The sequence below is a fragment of the Pelodiscus sinensis genome, chromosome 4, assembly GCF_049634645.1.
Source record: "Pelodiscus sinensis isolate JC-2024 chromosome 4, ASM4963464v1, whole genome shotgun sequence".
Classification (NCBI taxonomy): Eukaryota; Metazoa; Chordata; order Testudines; family Trionychidae; genus Pelodiscus; species Pelodiscus sinensis.
The window spans coordinates 27,249,433-27,271,170 of record NC_134714.1 but is presented as its reverse complement, the minus strand read 5'-3'; the positions used below and the strand labels follow the sequence as shown (position 1 = coordinate 27,271,170).

Genomic DNA, 21,738 nt, shown 5'->3' with positions numbered 1-21,738 from the left:
ATTTAAAGACATGGAATAGCAATTTTGGGATATTTCTGGTATCCCAAAATAGCACTGCTGTCTTCATGTAGCCTGTCTGATGAATCCAGAAAGCAGACTCACAGATGGAGCACCACTTGGATTTAATTTGGTGCTTTTATGGTGCTGTGCCATCCCTGGAAGGTGCAGAGGGGCAAAAAAATTGGCCAGTGGGGAAAAAGGTGCTGTGAGGATGATTGCTGCTCATCACTGACCTAAATTTTGATCTTCTCCCCCAAAAACCTTAAGCAGATGTCAATGTGGGAACTTTAAAAACTACTGTCCATTCATGTCATGGAGCCAGAGAAATTGGAGGAAAGCAGGAGCTGAGGGAGCATGGCCACACGGGGGGCTGTGTCTACATTGGCACCCTTTTCCGGAAAAGGGATGCTAATGAGACAAGTCGGAATTGCAAATGCCGCGGGGGATTTAAATATCCCCCAAGGCATTTGCATGAACATAGAATCATAGAATCATAGAATAATAGGACTGGAAGGGACCTCAAGAGGTCATCGAGTCCAGCCCCCCGCCCTCAAGGCAGGATCAAGCTCCGTCTACACCATCCCTGACAGATGTCTATCTAACCTGTTCTTAAATATCTCCAGAGAGGGAGATTCCACCACCTCCCTTGGCAATTTATTCCAATATTTGACCACCCTGACAGTTAGGAATTTTTTCCTAATGTCCAATCTAAACCTCCCCTGCTGCACTTTAAGCCCATTACTCCTTGTCCTGTCCTCAGAAACCAAGAGGAACAAATTTTCGCCTTCCTCCTTGTGACACCCTTTTAGATATTTGAAAACCGCTATCATGTCCCCCCTTAATCTTCTTTTTTCCAAACTAAACAAGCCCAGTTCATGAAGCCTGGCTTCATAGGTCATGTTCTCTAAACCTTTAATCATTCTTGTCGCTCTTCTCTGTACCCTTTCCAATTTCTCCACATCTTTCTTGAAATGTGGCGCCCAGAACTGGACACAGTACTCCAGCTGAGGCCTAACTAGTGCAGAGTAGAGCGGCAGAATGACTTCACGAGTTTTGCTTACAACACACCTGTTGATACAACCTAGAATCATATTTGCTTTTTTTGCAACAGCATCACACTGTTGACTCATATTCAACTTGTGGTCCACTATGACCCCTAGATCCCTTTCCGCCATGCTCCTTCCTAGACAGTCGCTTCCCATCTTGTATGTATGGAACTGATTGTTCCTTCCTAAGTGGAGCACTTTGCATTTCTCTTTATTAAACCTCATCCTGTTTACCTCTGACCATTTCTCTAACTTTCTAAGGTCATTTTGAATTATGTCCCTATCCTCCAAAGAAGTTGCAACCCCACCCAGTTTGGTATCATCTGCAAACTTAATAAGCGTACTCTCTATCCCAATATCTACATCATTGATGAAGATATTGAACAGTACGGGTCCCAAAACAGACCCTTGAGGAACTCCACTTGCTATCCCTTTCCAGCAGGATTTAGAACCGTTTAGAACATGGCTGCTGCTTTTTTCCGGCTCGGGGCTTTGCCGGAGAAAAGCGTCAGTCTAGACGGGATCTTTCGGAAAATAAAGCCTTTTCCGGAAGATCCCTTATTCCTCTTAAAATCAGGAATAAGGGATCTTCTGGAAAAAGCTTTATTTTCCGAAAGATCCCGTCTAGACTGGCGCTTTTCTCCGGCAAAGCCCTGAGCCGGAAAAAAGCAGCAGCCATGTTCATGCAAATGTCGCGGGGGATATTTAAATCCCCCGCGCATTTGCAATTCCGACTTGTCTCATTAGCATCCCTTTTCCAGAAAAGGGTGCCAATGTAGACACAGCCCATGTGGCTCCAAAACTCTGATCCATCTCTGTGAGCTGCAGAGAAAGGACAGCTTCTCAGATATCAAGATCTGTAGGACAGACTAAGCTGCAAAACCAGACTATCCAAGGGTAGGATTTATACACTGAAAATTCATCTAAAATAGGTATCCAATTTTACCTTAATTTGTTTGTTGTTATATTTTCTATTGGTCCTAGGGAAAAGACCAGTAATTTAAAACAAAAAATCACACTCCTTGCTTAATTCCTTTTTATCTTGATTTTCTTTCAGCCAATCAACATTTGTGTTCTTGGTCCTCCTGCAGTTGGGAAATCTACCGTTACTGAAGAACTCTGCAAATACTACAAGCTACATCACATTAATATAAAGGATGTAATTGCTGAAGCAATAGAAAATCTAGTACGTGGGTAGTTCCTCTGTAGGATCATTATTTTGGCTTTCATAATTTTAAAATGTCAGATATTTGAAATAATTAAAAGTTCATTCGAAAACTGTGATTTAGAAGTTGTAGAATGACAATAGGAAATAACCTTCTTTTAGTAGAATGCAACAAGGAATTAAAAATATTCTAACTCCATTGTAGATGTCCAACTGTGGCTATTGAAACTAATCCCTGCCTTTTCCATTTTTCAGTATCTGCAAAAGCCAAAAAATACTTTCTTTAACCTAGGCTGTAAAGGCATGGTCTTGTGACATACTGAGCACTTAACACTGCTTATTTTAACTAATAGTGATTAGTGAACATGGCTCAGCACATCAAAGCATAGGACCTTGGAAGTCCTGCATATCTATATCATAAAATTCCAGGATTGTCAGTCTGTGTGACCTATGTTCTTGTGTGTCACTCTGAATCCTAGAATGTCTAAGTTGGTGTGAAGCTGGAAAAAGCTACAAGCACAGTTGAAAGTTCTTTTTGTTCAGACTATCACAAGGTTTAATCGTCACTAGGGCTATATCTACACTACGGGGGTTTTCCGGGATACCAGGAGGTATCCCAGAAAAAACTCTGCTGCGTCTAGAGAACGCGTCTGCTCTTCCACTATTTTTTTTTTTTTTTTTGCAGAAGAGCAGATGCATTCTTTCGGAAGTCCTGTCTTCCTTCTTCCATGAAGAAGAAGGGCTCTTCCGAAAGAGGAGGCTTTTCCAAAATTTGGCTCAATGTAGATGGGCCAAATTTTGGAAAAGCCTCTTCTGAAAAAACTATTGGAAAAAGGTACACAAATTGTGGAACTCAATTTGTGAACCTTTTTCCGATAGATCATTATAATGTAGATATAGCCTAGGATTCAGAATCTTACATTTTTAAGTTCTCAGCAATGCTGATTTTATGAGTTACACCCATATTGTGTACACCTATAAGAAGCCATGTCTCTGCCATGCCAAGAGTCTTAGAACATGGTGTTATCAACCCAAATATCATCCTTTCTCTATAGCTATTTTACATGCAAAAATTTCATCGGGTATATGAAGGAGTCTGCACAGATATCAGATTACTTGGCCCAACTGCCACAGTTCTTGAAAACCACCCACGAAAGAACACAACACACATAATAACCCCAAACACATATAGCCCTGCATATCAGCACAAATCCCTCATCTAACACCTGCAAAAATTAACTGAAATCTCCCAGTATATACAAGCAACCACTCCCCCACACAAGACAATGCACATATACAATAACCCCAAACTCACATAGGCTCCCCTCATTTGCAAGCACACAAATCCACACAATTCTCCCCCCACACAACTCAATACAATTAGCCACACAAATCTCTCGCCCAAAAAATCAACACAACTATCCACACAACACAGTCAGCACAGTCACACACCATACATCAGTCTTAAGCTTAAAATGTCTGTTGAATCCATGTGAAACAATGGAAGTAGTTGCAAGCATGACTGAAAGCACTTTTTGTTGAAAAGATGATAGGTTCAATCATCACTGGGATTCATTGTTGTTAATATCTACCTGTTAAATTCTGAGCCATTTTTGGCTTTTTTACAGCCCCATCAGGCCTGCCACCTCAGAGAGTTCGGTTATAGTTATATACATATATAGTTATAATTATGTATAGTGTTTGCTTGTCTGTCTGGGAGTTTGTCTGTCCATTTGTTGAAGAACTTCTCCTGAACGGTAAGAACTAGGACCATCAAATTTGGTATGCAGCTTCCTCTTATCCTAACTTAGAGCAAGGTCAGGATTGTGCCCGGAAAATGGGATGTACCTGGAGAGGGATTGTTATCCGTAACATAAAAAGGGGCTGGTAGGAGGGACAATTATACTGCAGAGTGACCACCGGGGGCAGCCGCACCAGGAAGAGAGTGTTCAGCAGGGGCTGGAGCTCTCCATGTTGCTGTCCACCAGCAAGGTAAGTGGCCCCTCTGCTCCAAACCCCTCCCACAGCCCTCGGCTGCAGTGCTGGTTGGGGGGACTGCCAGCCAGTTGCCCCCTTCCCCCCTCCCCCGCCAGCAGCCCCACCTCACCAGAGCCACTCCCTGCAGAAGTCCTGCTAGCGGTCAAGTCGGGGCACTGCAGTCCTGGCCTCCATTCCCCTCCCTCAGGAGCCCTGCCACTAGTCAGGGCCAGGCACTGCAGCCCTGGCCCCACAGCTATCCCTTCCCTGCGGAGCTGAAAGGGGCTGGAAGCTGTAGCACCATCCTCACTACTGTGGGAGGTCCTGGTGAGCCCTTCCAGCCCCCTATGAGAGTCCCTTCATCCCCTGCCCTGGCTCTTGCATCCCCATTCCCTGACTTGAGCCCTTCCCTCACAGTTCCCAGCCCCCTGCCATGAGCCCCTCCCACATATGTCCAAAACTTTGCCCTTACTTCTGCACACCATCCCCTGCCTTGAGCCCCCCCCCCCCCCACACCCAAACCCCTGCCCTGACTCCTGAACCCCCCACTACCTGCCCTGGGCCTCCTCAACTCCTGACCTGATTCCTGCATTCCACATGCCGTCAGCCCCCTGCCATGAAGGACCTGAGCAATGCCGAATAAGTCTTCTAGCAGCTTTATTAATTACACCTGTGTAACAGCACTGGCTTTCAATTATTAGTCTGAAACTATGATGCAGACAGTAGGCCAAATGTTGTCCTTAATTGTACCTGTCTAATACCAAAGGCAGAATTTAACCAAAGTATCTGTGAACCATTTTTTACATAGGAGAAAATTATTGCTCCTAAAGAAACAGTGGAAACTGAAGAGGTGGCAGAAGAGGGAGAAGAAGATGAAGATGAAGAAGAAGGGGAGAATGTAGAAGAGGCACAAGAACTCTTAGATGGAGTGAAGGAAAACATGGAGCAGAATGGAGGTAAAGCATGGACGGACTGATAATGGTAGCCTGGATTTTAGTTAACAGATGTAACTTGTATACACATGAAAAACGAGGACATTGATTTGTGCCTGTTTCTTTAGGCATTGTAATTCCCATTGAAGGGAAGAGTCATGCCCACAAAGATACCTCAGTTATCTTTGTGAAATTCCACTGAAATGACTGGATTTGTATGAGAGTAACAGGACAGAATTTGACCCAATGTGCCTTTTAAAAGTTATATGCATTTTTAAAAACTGGAAACCTATTATAATAGTAGCAATTCTTTCTATATATATTGTATGCAATCCTTTTGACACTACAAACTGACATTTTACTTGCAGCTCTATATTCTGTCTAGATTCTTGGCCAAAATATTTTGTAATTAATTATATCATGCTTATCTTTCAGAATTGAGAGCCTAATTAGTGTCACTTAAAATAAAAAAGCTAGCCAGGTCTTACTTGGTTTCTTTATTACAACTAATCTTGAAAAAAAAGTAACTTTTTGTTCTTGGTTTCCCCATCTGTGAAGGGTAAATAATGCTTACCCTTGTTTGTAAAATACTGTAAGGGCTATGGATAGATAAAGTGACATATAAGTATTTTTAAATATTATTTGTGGTTAAAGTCCTGTTGGCTTTTGGCCTTTAGCTTTTTAAATCATTGAGGTGTGGAATTATTTTCCCTGAAAAAGCACTGTACTTGCCTAATTAATGCATGCTTTGTCTGCAAAGTCATATGTAGCTCACCCAAGGGATACAGTAATAAACACAACTGCATCCTATCTTGTATAGCTTTACTTTGTTATACCAATGAAATATTTTTAATACAAATATTCTGATTACAGTAGCTTATATGTATTTAACTAAGACTTTTTAAAACAAAGCAAAGCAAAGAGGAAGGAGTTGGAGCTGTGACTATAGGAGAAGTAAGAATTTGAATTTTATTCCTAGGACATATGCAACTTCAGCTACATTAATTGCATAGATGAAATCAAAGTACCTTAACTCGGCTTTTGGTACTGTCTACACTGCAGGAAGTCAAAGGGAGAACACTGTCCTTTCAGACTGTTTGAGACCATGAGTAAAACCCAGCATTTTGCAAGCTTAACACTTCTGCTACGTTCCCCCCTTTAAGGGTACATCTACACTACATAAAAACATAAGAACGGCTGTACTGGGTCAGACCAAAGATCCATCTAGCCCAGTAGCCTGTATGCTGACAGTGGCCAGCACCAGGTGCCCCAGAGAGGGTGGACTGAAGACAATGATCAAGCGATTTGTCTCCTGCCATCCTTCTCCAGCCTCTGACAAACAGAGGCCAGGGACACCATTTCTATCCCCTGGCTAATAGCCTTTTATGGACCTAACCTCCATGAATTTATCTAGCTTCTCTTTAAACTCTGTTATAGTCCTAGCCTTCACAGCCTCCTCTGGCAAGGAGTTCCACAGGTTGACTACATGCTGTGTGAAGAACTTCCTTTTATTAGTTTTAAACCTGCTACCCATTAACTTCATTTGGTGTCCTCTAGTTCTTCTATTATGGAACTAATAAATAACTTTTCTTTATTCATCCTCTCCACACCACTCATGATTTTATATACCTCTATCATATCCCCCCTCAGTCTCCTCTTTTCTAAACTGAAAAGTCCCATTTGTTTTAATCTCTCTTCATATGGGACCCATTCCAAACCCCTGATCATTTTAGTTGCCCTTTTCTGAACCCTTTCCAAGGCCAAAATATCTTTTTTGAGGTGAGGAGACCACATTTGTACACAGTATTCAACATGTGGGCGTGCCATAGTTTTATAGGAGGTAGTAAGATATTCTGTGTCTTATTTTCTATCCCTTTCTTAATAATTCCTAGCATCCTGCTTGCCTTTTTGACTGCCACTGCACACTGTGTGGAAGTTTTCTGGGAACTATCCACGATAACTCCAAGATCTCTTTCCTGATTTGTCATAGCCAAATTAGCCCCCATCATACTGTACATATAGTTGGGGTTATTTTTCCCAATGTGCATTACTTTACACTTATCCACATTAAATTTCATTTGCCATTTTGTTGCCCAATCACTCAGTTTGGTGAGATCTTTTTGGAGTCCCTCACAGTCTGCTTCTGTCTTGACTATCCTAAACAGTTTGGTATCATCCGCAAACTCTACCACCTCACTGCTTACCCCTTTCTCCACATCATTTATGAATAAGTTGAACAGGATTGGTCCCCAGGACTGAGCCTTGGACTCCACTAGTTACCCCTCTCCATTCTGAAAATTTACCATTTATTCCTACCCTTTGTTTCCTGTCTTTTAACCAGTTCTCAATCCATGAAAGGACCTCCCCTCTTATCCCATGGCAATGTAATTTACACAAGAGCCTTTGGTGAGGGACCTTTCTGAAAATCTAAGTATACTATATCTACTGGATCCCCCTTGTCTGCATGTTTGTTAACCTCTTCAAAGAACTCTATTAGGGTATGTCTACACTACCACCCTAGTTCGAACTAGGGTGGTAATGTAGGCAACCGGAGTTGCAAATGAAGCCCGGGACTTGAATTTCCCGGGCTGCATTTGCATCTCGCCGGGCGCCGCCATTTTTAAATGTCCGCTAGTGCAGACTCCGTGCCACACGGCTACATGCAGCACGGACTAGGTAGTTCGGAGTAGGAAGCCTAGTCCGAACTACCTAGTCCGTGCCGCGTGTAGCCGCACGGCACGGAGTCCGCACTAGCGGACATTTAAAAATGGCGGTGCCCGGCGAGATGCAAATGAAGCCCGGGAAATTCAAATCCCGGGCTTCATTTGCAATTCCGGTTGCCTACATTACCACCCTAGTTCGAACTAGGGTGGTAGTGTAGACATACCCTTAGATTAGTAAGACATGATTTCCCTATACAGAAACCATGTTGACTTTTGTCCAACAAATTATGTTCTTCTACGTGCCTCACAATTTTATTCTTTACTATTGTTTCAACTAATTTGCCCAGTACTGAAGTTAGACTTACTGGTCTGTAATTGCCAGGATCGCCTCTAGAGCCCTTTTTAAATATTGGTGTCACGTTAGCTACCTTCCAGTCATTAGGTACGGAAGCCAATTTAAAGGATAGGTTACAAACCACAGATAATAGTTCAGCAGTTTCCCATTTGAGTTCTTTTAGAATCCATGGATGAATGCCATCTGGTCCCGGAGATTTGTTGACATTAAGTTTTTCTATTTGTTCCAAAACCTCCTCTAATGACACTTCAATCCGGGACAGTTCCTCAGATTCATCACCCACAAAGGATGGTGCAGATTTGAGAATCTCCACCCTTGGATGAATGTTATTCCGGAAGAAGTACTCTGAAATAGCTTATTTTGAAATAGCACGTCTACACTACAGGGAAGCCTCAAAATTAGTCCGAGGCAGGCTTTCCTAATGTGGACCTTGATTTAGAGCCCCAGGAGGCACTGGGGAGTAATTAGTTTGAATAGCCCTGGGGAGGAGCTATTTCAAAATTGCAGCAATGGAAGGTCTACACTGCAGCTATTTTGACATAGCTATTTTGGAATAGGTGTTATTCCTCATGCAATGAGGTTTACAGAAGTTGACATAAGCTATCCGTTATTTTGAAATTATTTCAAAATAACAGAATTGCTGTGTAGAGGCTTGCATTGTTATTTCGGAATAATGGCTCCAAAATAACGCTGCTGTGTAGATGCACCGTAAATGTTGTTATGCTTTGTCAAGTAAACTCAGAAATTAATTCTAGATGCTTCAAGAGAAACTGCAAGTCCCTGGGTATATCTATATCTATATATCTATATCTCTTTTTTATTCCTTTGATCTCTGGATAATAGTTAAACTCATCAAACATTAACAGTTTTATGAAAGGAGTCTTTAATTTTAAACCTGATAATGGTGTGGTATTCTGAAGATTGTGTAACATATCAGTATTACAATAGGTGATTCTGGGTATTTACCAAATAGTGATGCCATTAAACATTTTCGGATCTTAACTCAAAGACTTTCTGACAAGCATATAAAAATATTAGTAAATTATTTCAGATGTTCATCTTCTACATAAACCATATATAGTTAACTCTATTTGACTGCATATGTTAAATTTTCAGGTCGTCTAGATGATCAGTATGTGATTAAATTCATGAAAGAAAAGCTAAAGTCTATGCCTTGCAAGAATCAGGGATATGTTTTAGATGGATTTCCAAAGACCTATGACCAGGCAAAAGATCTGTTTAATCGTAAGTTAAAGTATTTGTGAAGTATAAATATTATTTGTTATACGTTAACCGTCAACACTGTGCTGACTGCTGTGCAGGATCCAAACATAAAAATAGTATTTTTCCTATGAAGCTTACAATTGAAGGATTGTACAGGTTGAACCTCTAATCTGGCACTCTTTGGTCTAGAAACGTCTGTGGTCTGGCATGATTTTAGTTAGCTCCATGTTCATTTATCATGAGTGTGGCTGAGTTTCTCTCAGTCCCATAAATTTTGTTTACAGTCATCAGTCCTGGCTTTTAGTGTTCTGTGCTGTTATTTGTGTCTAATTTACCCTTAAATTTCTTCTAAGAGCCCAGTAAGTAGTGGAAGTGTTGATAATGCTTCTAGACATTATTGACCTCTGGTAAATTCTCTGGGTTGGCACGGGTCAGGTTCCAAGTGTGCCAGATAAGAGGTTCAACCTATACATCACTTTGTAACCCACACACTTTCTGGGTGCAGTGTACTGTCCCATCTAGTAACACCAAGACCACTTACAGGGTATGTCTACGCTAGCCACCCTAGTTCGAACTAGGGTGGTTAATGTAGTCAATTGAAGTTGCAAATGAAGCCCGGGATTTAAATATACTTCTGGCCCTGCCCTTCTGCTTCCTGGGGGCAGAGCTGGGATGCTCTAGCACCGCCCACCAAAGAGTCTTTAGGGGAACTTCCTTCTAAGGCCATGCTGTCTCCTTATGCTACTCTCTCCTACACAAAAGATACAGTTTATAGGAGCATGCCTCGATTCAACAATGGCCTCCGCATCCCTACCTACAGACCGTTTTCAAAAAATTGTGGCCTTGGTAAATACCTTACAATCCAGCCCCTGCACAACAGCACTTGAATGCCTTCAGCTGTTGGGACACATGGAAGCGTGCAACTTCGTAGTTGGCAATGCCCATCTGCACATGAGATGCTTACAGAGCTGGCTGTGACAGGTGTACAAATGTCCATCCGCTCTCCAAATTCTTTTCTCTTCCAGGAATAGTAAAGGAATCCTCACGCTGATGGCTGAGCCCACAGAACCTGTGTTCTGGAGTCTCCTTCCACTCACCAGAACCATCTGTCTCCATGACGACAGATGTATCTCGTACAAGATGGGGCTCCCATCTGTGTCGTCATACCTACCAGGGCCTGTGGTCCAGCACCAACAAGAACTTGCACATAAATGTCTTAGAACTGAGGGCAGTCAGGAATGCATGTGTCAAATTCCTCCCATTCATCACCAACAGACACGTCAGACTACATAGACAACGTTGCAGCAATGTTTTATGTAAATCATCAGGGCAGAGCCTGATCTTGAGCACTTTGCACAGAGGCCATAGCACTTTGGAACTGGTCCTTGAAATACAACACAATTATCACAACAGTGCATCTTCCAGGTCCCTGAATACAATGGCAGATGTACTCAGCAGAGCCCTCCTGGTCGAACACAAGTGGCAAATGAACCCGTACATATTGGCGGACATCTTCCACCGGTGAGGTCACCCTACCATAGACCTGTTTACCACGCAGTCCAATAGTCAATGCCCCCTATTCTCTTCCGGGGCAGGAATAGGCAAGGGAGCAATGGAGGATGCTTTTCTTATCACATGGACATCCTAGACTATGCGTTTCTTCCTATTCCCCTATTGAGCAGGGCGTTCACAAGATAAGGAGGGACAGGGCTCGTCTCATACTTAAAGCATCAGCAAGGCCACACCAGTCATGGTTTCCCTTCCTAGAAGCGATGTCCTGCGCCCCACCGATCCACTTACCTTGCATCAGGGATCTCCTTCTTCACCCGGGCTCTCACAATGCCCATTTGAACCTCCACTCACTACACCTGAAGGCATGACTCATGGATGGTTCTCTGACCTAAAGTTGACCTGCTCACAGCAAATACAATACTTCTACATAGTAGGGTACAGAGCACCTGCAAAACCTACCTTCAGAAATGGAAAAGATTCTCAACGTGGTGTGCTTGTCACCGGCTGGTTCCTTCAACATCCTCGACTATCTTCTGCACCTTAAACAAGCGGGCCTCGCAATAAGCTCCATTAAAGTTCACCTTACTGCTATTACTACGTTCCACTCCAAGATAGATGACTCGTCTGTATTTGCTCATCCAAGAGGTTCTTAAAGGGCCTGAAGGCACCGTATCCAGATATCAATCCACCAATGCAACCGTGGGACCTGCATTTAGTATTGAATGCTCTAACTAGGCTGCTCATTGAACTAATGGCGACCACCTCATTATTACTCTTGTCCATGAAAACTGTTTTCCTTGTAGCTATTACCTTGGCCAGATGGGTAGGAGAGATCGCGGCTCTAATGGCAGATCCTCCGTATACCACATTTTTTTAAACACAAGGTCACTTTACATACACATCCCAAATTCCTCCCCAAAATACACTCATCCTTCCATATCAACCAGACAATACATCTTCCCATCTTCTTCCCCAAACCACACACTAACTCTTTTGAGATAAAAATGCATACTCTTGACCTGCGCAGAGCACTCTCTTTTTACCTACAGTAAAAAGACCGTTCCAAGCGTCTCCCAGACTATTTGTTTCAATAGCAAACCACAGTAAAGGCCAAGCCGTCTCATCACAGAGACTCTCCCACTGGATCTTGGATTGCATCAAGCTTTACTGCGCACAATAAGACGTGCTGCCTCCAGAGAGTATAAGGGAACACTCAACCAGAGCCATGGCTACCTCAATAGCATTCCTCTGTAAAGTACCCATAAGAGGCATCTGCGCAGCTGCCACGTGGTCCTCCAACCACACATTTGCAAAGCACTATGCACATACGCAGGGACCTCTTTCCAACCTGAAACTAGCTAAGTAAGTTCTTTCCACTGCTTTTTTGCCAGATCCAAAGTCCCTTCCTCCCTAAAGGGAAATTGTTTTGTAGTCACCTAGGATATGTCTAGACTACAGGCTTTTGTTGACAGAAGTTTTGTCGACAGATACTGTCGACAAAACTTCTGTCGACAAAGAGCGTCTAGACTACATTCAGTTCTGTCGACAAAGCAAGCCTCTTTGTCGACATAACAGTGTGGACGCAAAGGACAGTTTAGATGCAATAATGCCTTCTATCGACAGAACTCTGTCAACAAAAGGCATTATTCCTCGTAGAATGAGGTTTACCAGCGTCGACAAAACTGCTGAGTTTTGTCGACGTTATGTTTTAACTAACTCAAAGGCAGTGTGGACGCAGGTATAGTTTTGTCGACAAAAGTCCACTTTTGTCGACAAAACCCTGTAGTCTAGACACACCCCTAATGTGGAGCATCCCTGGGGACATCTCTCTCTCAAAGAGGAGGTTATTCACCTCAATAGTAACTGATGTTCTTCGAGATTAGTGTCCCTATGAGTGCTCCACAACCCTCCCTTCCTCCCCTCTACTTTGGGATCTGGCCTTCCCAAGCCATGGTTTCAGGGTAGAGAAGGAACTGAGGAGTGGGGGGGGGGGGGCTCAAACATGTGTGATGCCTGCAGCCTAACAGGGTGTAACTGTTGGTGTGAACCTGTGCAGCCCCACAAACACTGCTGTGAAATCTCCACTCTGATGCTCGGCGGCAGTGCACTGACCTAATGTGGAGCACCCACTGGGAGACTCATCTCGAAGAACATCAGTTACTATCTGGGGGTATGTCTACACTAGAAAGTTAGTTCGAACTAACGGACGTTAGTTCGAACTAACTTTCCTATGCGCTACACTAGCGCTCCGTTAGTTCGAACTTAATTCGAACTAACGGAGCGCTTAGTTCGAACTAGGTAAACCTCATTTTACGAGGACTAACGCCTAGTTCGAACTAGCTAGTTCGAACTAAGGGCTGTGTAGCCCTTTAGTTCGAACTAGTGGGAGGCTAAGGCTTCCCAGGTTTCCCTGGTGGCCACTCTGGCCAACACCAGGGAAACTCTATTGCCCCCCTCCCGGCCCCGGAGCCCTTAAAGGGCCATGGGCTGGCTACTCACTTTGTGCCAGTTGCAAGGCTGCCAGCACCCGTGCCTGCACAGCCTGCACCTGCCACAGGATGAGCCAGCCATCCGAGGGCTCCCAGCCCTCCACTGCTCCCCACGACCAGCCTGGCGGCTCCCGGGAGCCTGCCCGGGGGCGCAAAAGGCGGGCGCCCGCCTGGTCAAGTGCAGAGATCGTGGACCTCATCGAGGTTTGGGGGGAAGCCTCAAATGTCCACGATCTCCGCACTAGCCACCGGAACGCGGCCGTCTATGGACGCATGGCTGCCAGCCTGGCCGCCAGGGGCCACCAGCGCAGCCGGGAGCAGGTGCGCTGCAAGATTAAAGACTTGCGGCAGTCCTACTCCCGGGCCTGCCTGCCAGAGGCTGACCCGGAGGCCTGCCCCCACTTCCATACCCTGGACCGCATCCTGGGGCCTCATGCCGTCCCTGCCCCCCGGGACGTGATTGACCCCGGGGCAGAGGGACCGCTCCTGGACACCGAGGAGGAGGAAGAGGGCTCTGAGAGCCAGGAGCCTGCCGCCAGCCTTCCCAGGACCCGGGACCCCCGAGGCACCCCACAGAGCCGCTCGCCTGCATCATCAGAGGCCGGGGAGGCGTCCACCTGTGAGTACCCTCGTGTTCCCCTTATGTGTACGGGGGGCTGGGGCGAGAGGGAGCCCCGGGACCGTGCGCCTGGGCCTTGCCCACTACGGAGCAGCAGCTGGGGATCCTGCAGGGGCCCTGGCCTTGCAGAGGGGAGCTGGGTTTCACACACCTGGGCCCCTGGGGTAATTGACCGCTGGTCTTCTTGCACCACAGCTGCAGCACCGGGGACTGCAGGGCGCACCACACCGCCTGCAGCAGCCGCCCGCGCCCGGGCAAGCAGGACAGCCAGGAACCAGGAGGACTACCAGAGGCGGCATCTCCGGTTCCTGGACCGACAGCTCCGTCTCCAGGACCACTGGGTCCAGGAGGACCTCAGGCTGCGCCAGAGGAGTCTGGAGGCCCTGGAGGAGCAGGGCCGTGCCCTGCGAGGCCACCTCCAGAGCCTGCTAGACCGCTTTCCATTTCCTCCTCCCCCTGCTCCCCCTCTTACTCCCCCTCTTGCTCCCCCTGCTCCCCCTCTTGATCCCCCTCTTGCTCCCCCTGCTCCCCCTGCTCCTCCTGTTCCTCCTGCTTCCGCTCCTGCTTCCGCTCCTGCTTCATCCACACCCCCTGTCCTCTCTGCCCCCCCCTCCACAACCATTCCCCACCGACGCCCCCGGACCCGCAGTGTGGCGAGACGGGAGAGGCACCCAGACTCCCACCCCTGAGCTTTCCTTTCCCTTCCTCCCTTCCCTCCCCTCCCCTTCCAGCTCCCTCGTCCCAGGTTTCCCCCTCCCTTCTCCCACCTTCATTCCTCCCTCCCCCACCCCAGTTCTCTGAAATAAACAGACGTTTTTGTTTGAAAAACAGGTGTCTTTATTGTACAGTAGATAGGGAGGGGAAAGGGGAAGGGGGGGGGGTAGGGTGGAAGAAGGCCCCGGTGGGGCATGCAGGGAGAGGTCAGTCCTCCTCCTCCTCCACCTGGAAGCTCTCCCGCAGGGCTTCCCGGATCCGGATGGCCCCCCGCTGGGCTTCCCGGACGGCGGTGGTGCGGGGCTGACCGTAGTGTCCAGCCATGCGGTCAGCCTCAGCCATCCAGGCTGGCAAGAAAGCCTCCCCCTTCCGCTCACACAAATTGTGGAGCACACAACATGCCGCCACCACGGGAGGGATGTTGTGCTCGGCCAGGTCCAGACGGGTGAGGAGGCATCGAAAGCGGGCTTTCAGTCGCCCGAAGGCCCCCTCCACCACGATGCGGGCCCTGCTCAGCCTGTTATTGAAGGCCTGGCGGGAGGGATTGAGGTGCCCCGTGTAGGGCTTCATGAGCCAGGGCTGCAGTGGGTAGGCGGCATCCCCCACCAGGCAGACGGGCATGTCCACGTCCCCGACCCTGATGTGGCGGTCGGGGAAGAAGGTCCCGTCCTGCAGCCGCTGGCACACGGAGGAGTTCCGGTACACCCGGGCGTCGTGTGCTTTGCCGGACCAGCCCACATTTATGTCCGTGAACTGTCCCCGGTGGTCACACACGGCCTGCAGGATGACGGAGAAGTACCCCTTGCGGTTCACGTACCGGGACGCCTGGTGTTCCGGGGCACGGATGGGGATGTGCGTCCCGCCGATGGCCCCCCCGCAGTTGGGGAAGCCGAGGGCGCCGAATCCCCGGATGACGGCATCCGGGTCGGCGAGGCGGACCACCCTGCGGAGCAGCACCCGGTTGATGGCCTTGACCACCTGCGGAGAGAGACACAGCAAAGCGTCAATCAGTGGGGCGCCCGGGTGGCTGGGAGCATTCATGCCCTGGCAGTGCCCCGCGCCCCACTCCCGGAAGCAACCCCCCTGGCGGCGTGTAGTACGGCCGGGACAGCCTGACCCCTCCGGTGCGGGGCGCCTTCGCCTCCTCCCGCCCCCCCCTTTGTCCCTGGGGCGGCCCATCCCCTCCTCGCAGCCCCCCTCCCCCCCGGCTCGGTGGCCGACGAGCGCCGTACCTGCATGAGCACTGCTCCGACAGTGGATCTCCCCACGCCGAACTGGTTCCCGACGGATCGGTAGCTGTCCGGCGTGGAGAGCTTCCAGAGGGCGATGGCCACCCGCTTCTGGAGGGGGATGGCGGGCCTCATGCGAGTGTCCCTTCTTTGCAGGGCAGGGGCGAGCCACTCGCAGAGCTCCAGGAAGGTGTCCCTCCTCATCCTAAAGTTCTGGGTCCACTGTCGGTCGTCCCAGCGCTCCAGGACGATGCGGTCCCACCAGTCGCTGCTGGTGTCCAGACGCCAGATGCGGCGGGGCACGCCGGTGCCGGGGCGCCGCCGCGGCTCCTCCATGGCCCCCAGGGCGGCCAGGCGGAGAGGCAGGGGGCTGACGTTCCCCAGGTGGTGCCAGGCAGCCTCGAGCCATTGCTGGCAGGCTTGCAGTAGCAAGTCCAGAACGTGCACCAGAAGGTGCAGGGCGAGCCGTGGCTCCATGTTGCCACCTGCGGCAGTCCCCCCCCGAAGGGAAGCACCGACACAGACGGGCACAGAGACCGACGCTTTGCTGTCCCTCGGCGAGGTTGGCAAGCAAGCAGGAAAAGCTGAGAACCGGCTGTCCAGGGGGGGTCCCTTTAAGCACGAGCCTCAGATAGCCTCAGACAGCAGCCACACAAAGCAACTGCTGACCTGATGCCCTGCCAGAACCGGTTTCAGCTGCCCTTAAATGCCCCCCTGCGTCCAATCAGTGTGGACGCGCTAGTTCGAACTAGCAAAACGCTAGTTCGAACTAGTTTTTAGTTCTAGATGCGCTAGTTCGAACTAGCTTAGTTCGAATTAACTAATTCGAACTAAGTTAGTTCGAACTAGCGCTGTAGTGTAGACGTACCCAGGGTGAGTAACTTCCTCTTCTCCCCTCCTTCATCCCTGTCTCTCACCAAGTGCAGATGTGTCATGCTTCATGTTTGGCCTATGTTGAATGTTTAATAAATGAAATTCATGTGTTTCAAAGCAATCTTTATTCCACTACATGAAAGCAAGCAAGCAAGAGCATCCCAGCAAAGCTGCAGTCAGTGCAGTGGTAAGTGCAGCACATGGGTCAATCAGAGTAACTCCCTGGCAATGCAGCCACTGCAATCCCATGCATGCAACAAATTTTCAGCATCAAATTTCTGCCTCAAGGCACCCTGATCCTTATGGCCCTGCATTGTGCTCCTCTAACAGCCCTGATTTCGGGCTGTACAAATTTAGCTTCTAGGTGCTGAAATTGGTCAAGCCCTGAATGAAGTTTTCACCTCTCCCTTCACAAATACTATGGCTGGTACAATACACAGTGATAATCAAAGGGGTGTCATCATCGGCCAAGACCAGCTTCCCATACAGAGAGCACCAGTGGGCTTTCAAATGGCCAAAAGCACACTCCAAAGTCATTCTGCACGTGCGCAGCCTGTTATGCAACCACTCTTTGCTAGGAATGTTAAATTTACTTTAATCAACTCATCAACTAGTCAAGGGATTTTCCATCGATTAGTCAATAAGTGGGGGAGTTGCAGCAGAGTTAGTTCCTGGCCCCGAGAACTAACCCCACAGTGGCTCTGTCGCTTCAGCAGGGGGGACTCTGCACAAGCCGGGATAGCTGATTTCTGGTTTGCGCTGGGTCCTCACATACTGCGCTTTAGCCTTTTAACTGTATTAAGAATCTGCCAGCTCTTAATACATTTAAAAGGCTGAAGTGCAGTGAGAGGGATGCGGCATGAGCCAGGCCAGCTGATTCCCGGCTCTCGCTGGGTCACCCTGCTGCACACCAGCCTTAAATGTAAAAAGGTGAATCAGCTGTCCCAGCTTGCGCCAGGTACATCCACTGCGCTTCTGATTTTTAAATGTATTAGGAACCAGCAGGCTCTTAATTCATTTTAAAAGCAAAGGCGCAGCATTTGGGACTAGGGGCGAGCCGGGAATCAGCTGATTCCCAGCTTGCACCTGGTCCCCACTAACTCCCTGCCTCCCCAGTCCTCTGCGGAAATAATGCTGGGGAGAATCGCCTTTTAAGCTGGCTTGCACCAGCACCAGCTCCTGCTCCCCCCTCCCCCCTGCTGCCTCTGATAGACTAGTTGAGGGACTAGCTGAGTATCTGATAAGCTTTTGCTTATTGGATAGTTGACTAGTCACTTACATCCCTACTCTTTACTGCTATCAAGGTTCCCCATATATGGTTTCGAGGGTCACGGTATTAAGGGGTAGGCAGGGTCTCTAAGGATAACAATTGGCATTTTTACTTCTCCCACCGTGATCTTCTGGTCCAAGAACAAAGTCCTCACTTGCAGCTTCCTGAACAGGACTGTGTTCCAAAAGATGCGAGCGTCATGCACCTTTCCAGACCAGCCTGCCATGAAACACCCACAGTGATCCACAAGTGCCTGCAGAACAATGGAAATACCCTTTCTGGTTAATATATTCAGAGGCTAGGTGGTTTGGTGACTGAATTGGAATGTATTTGCCACCTATTACCTCATCGCAGTATAGGATGCCCATCTGTGCAAAACCATCCACAATTTTATGCACATTGCCCAGAGTCACAGAGCAGGATGCAGTTGATGGTCCTGCATACTTCCCTCAGCACTAGTTCAACAGTCAACTTCCCCACTAGAAACTAACTGGTGACTGAGCAAAGTTATTTGGAGTAGCCAGCTTCCACAGTGTGATTGCTACATGCTTTCCATAATCAAGACAGCTCTGATTTTCTGTGTCAGAATATGCTCTTGTGTCTTTGTGCTGCAGGGTGGTGGCAGTGAGCTTCGCTTGCTGTCTATGAAAGTGGCTTTCCTCATCTGAAAATTCTGTAGACACCATTTGTCTTCCCAAGCTTGCATGATGATGTGATCCTATCACTCAGTGTCTGTTTCCCCAGGCCAAAAAAGGCATTCTGCTGTGGTCAGCAACTCTTGTGAATGCCACAAGAAATCTCATGTCGTATGTACAATGCATGGACTCCTCATGGTCACTTTGCAAATTCAGGAATACTTTGACTGCCATTTATGAATGTTCCTGAGACCTATCAACATTTTCATTAATAGCTGCGGATCCATTCCCTCAGACCAAGGAGGCAGAGTGTGCAGCACAAAAGCCGTTGAAAGATGGTACCAAATGTGGATGGAAGCACAGGAGTTGCTGGGATGAGAAGCGATGCACCCCGGGACATTGGGACAGAACCCAAGATACCCCATGCTTACCTTCCGCCTTCCCACAAACTTCTGTAAGAGAAGGGAAGGAGGTGCTCTGTGGAATAGCTGCCCAGAGTGCACCACTCCCACTGCAAGTGCCTCAAGTGTGGTCATGCTACTGCACTGGCAGCTAACTCTGGACACCCAACAACATTTTCACTTCTGTTCTCTGAGACCGGTGCTGTAATAGCTAGTTCTTTACATCTGCCAGTGTAGACATGGCCTAGAGCACAGCAACTGCAGAGTTAGTGCACATTAAGTACCTTGCCATTTTGGACACCTTGGGAGTTACAGCGCTGGGAGCTGATTTTCTTACTTGTAATAACTTGTAAAAGTAAACTTGGCCTATTTTAAGGAAGACAGTGTTTTCAAAATATCTGTCCTGGCAAATAAATGAATAAATAAATAAATTTACAAACATGAAGATCTCAGTCCTTCTGTGGCTCTTGTATAGTGGTTGGGGGAAATAGTACAGGAGCCTATTCCACCCAGTAAGATTACCACAAGACTGCTTTAAGAAGAGAGTCCAGGTAGTGAGCCAGCTCAGACCCTCATTTCATGTAAATCAATATAATTTCACTGAAGTCAATGGTGCAATGTGATTTATACCAGTTGAGGATCTTTCTCTAAGCAGGCATTGTCTACAAATTAGGAGACATGTCCCCCACCATTCTCCTAAAATAGTGTATGTTTTCTCAGCAGCAGGAGTTGGCCAGCAGATGGTGGGTGTGCATGTTGCTTCTCCACAGAGAAGTAATAAAGTGTATCATGTAGCAGAATTTTGCAGTGGTTGGACAGGCTCTCTGTGTTAAAAGATGTTCATATATTATAGCTATGTGAAAAAAAAATCATATGTAGAGATAAAGGACACACCAAGCTAATTTTAAACAATAGAACTTTTTAGACTCTTCTGAATCATGAAGACCTAGAATCATAATGTGCTTCTTATTTAGAAACATCTACACTTTTTTCAGAATTATTTACCCACCTATCTCACAATGGTGCTGTCAGGGTTCATAAGTTAGTGTCATTTGACCATATAAAGAACTGGTACTATATAAAGGACAGAAGGGTAGTTGTATTAATTTGTAAGGGTACATCAATACAGCAACATTATTTTGAAATAACTAGTGTCTACACAGCAGGCAGTTTTTTTGAAAGAATACTGTCAAGCTGGAGGACTGCTTACTCCGACTCCTATAACCCTCATTGTACGAGGAGTAATGGAAGTCATAGGAAGATTGCTGTTTCAAAATAAGTGCTGTGTAGACACTCCCAATTTCGAAATAAGCTATTTCAAAATAAGCTATGCAATTGACGTAGCTCAGTTTGGTAGCTTATTTCAAGTTAAGCCCTGCTGTGTAGATGCACCCTAAGTGGAAAAAACAACTAATGGTCCCATCGCACCTTAGAGACTAACCAAAAATGTAGATAGTATCATGAGCTTTCATGGGCACAAACCACTTCTTTGTTTTTTCAGTTTTTACATTAAGGACGGGTATCATTACAAGCACCTTTTTAGCAAACATTAGTAATATGGTTTCTGCAGGTGACGGTACTAATTATATTGTATTTTTACTTTAGTTGAAGATGATGAGGAAGAAGAGACAAGAAATAAAGTCCATCGGTATGATAAATTAATCACTCCAGGTAAGTTTACAAAGGCTGGAGTTCTAAAAGAATAATCACACCATTAAGCAGTGCTTCTTCTGTTGCTTGTTTGCATATAATGGCCCTAGTTTCGCTGGAACAAAGTCTTGATCCAGGCCTCTACAGACAGTAACAGATGATGAAGCACTAACTTCTAAACTAAGCAGTTTCTTTTGTTCATAAATTGAGACACTTGTCCACATTTTTAAAGTGAAAACATAAATAAATCATTGGGTATGTCTAGACTGTGGCGCTATTTCGGGATACCGGAAGTATCCCGAAATAGCAATGCTGCATCTTTAAACACACCCACTATTTCCCGAAATAGCAGACATGCTATTCCGTTGTCCCTGTAAGCTTCGTTCCACCAGAGTTAAGGGATTTGTCAGAATGATGCCTTATTTTGAAATCTGGCACTGTCTACAGAGTGCCAAATTTTAAAATAAGTTATTTCGGTCTAGACGTAGAATAAGCTATGCAATTTGCAATTTGTCTAGACGCACCCATTATGATAGATTGCAGATGCTTTATGCTGACCATGTCATCAGGATTTGCAGGGGAGATCGAAAAAACAGCTGTTCTAAGAAAAGAAGAGTGACCATATGAGAGATGATTACACTCTCTACCTATGGCTGTGCTGAGCTGGGAAGCATTTTTGTTCATTTTCTGAGTTTTCCTAACCCAAATGCTGTACTTGATTGAGTCTATAAATTTTGCTCTGAGAAAAGAGAACTGGCTGCCTGATTTTGCTAAAATGCTGCACCAATTTCCAATAGCATATATAAAATCAGATAAATTAGTCCTTACTTCACAGATCTTTTCATATTCTACTACTTAAAGCATATTGACTGTTGTGTATGGCAGCTTTCTTTGGGGCTTTAGAACGAGATTCTGCCACTATTACTCATGTTGAATAGTTCCTTATTTCATGAATAGTCCTAATGAGTTCAGTCAGTGAGGGTA

At 46.7% G+C, this 21,738-nt stretch overlaps 1 protein-coding gene across 2 annotated transcripts in view; it reads left to right on the top strand.

The window, feature by feature from the left end:
• The window catches only part of AK7 (adenylate kinase 7), an 84,464-nt gene that overhangs the window by 42,081 nt on the left and 20,645 nt on the right, over positions 1–21,738 (top strand). For both annotated transcript variants that reach the window (XM_075926616.1, XM_075926617.1), the window contains exons 11-14: positions 2,104–2,232; positions 4,997–5,144; positions 9,255–9,383; positions 20,710–20,775. In XM_075926616.1, coding sequence (XP_075782731.1) covers positions 2,104–2,232; positions 4,997–5,144; positions 9,255–9,383; positions 20,710–20,775 — 472 coding nt within the window. The remainder of the gene's footprint in view (positions 1–2,103; positions 2,233–4,996; positions 5,145–9,254; positions 9,384–20,709; positions 20,776–21,738) is intronic.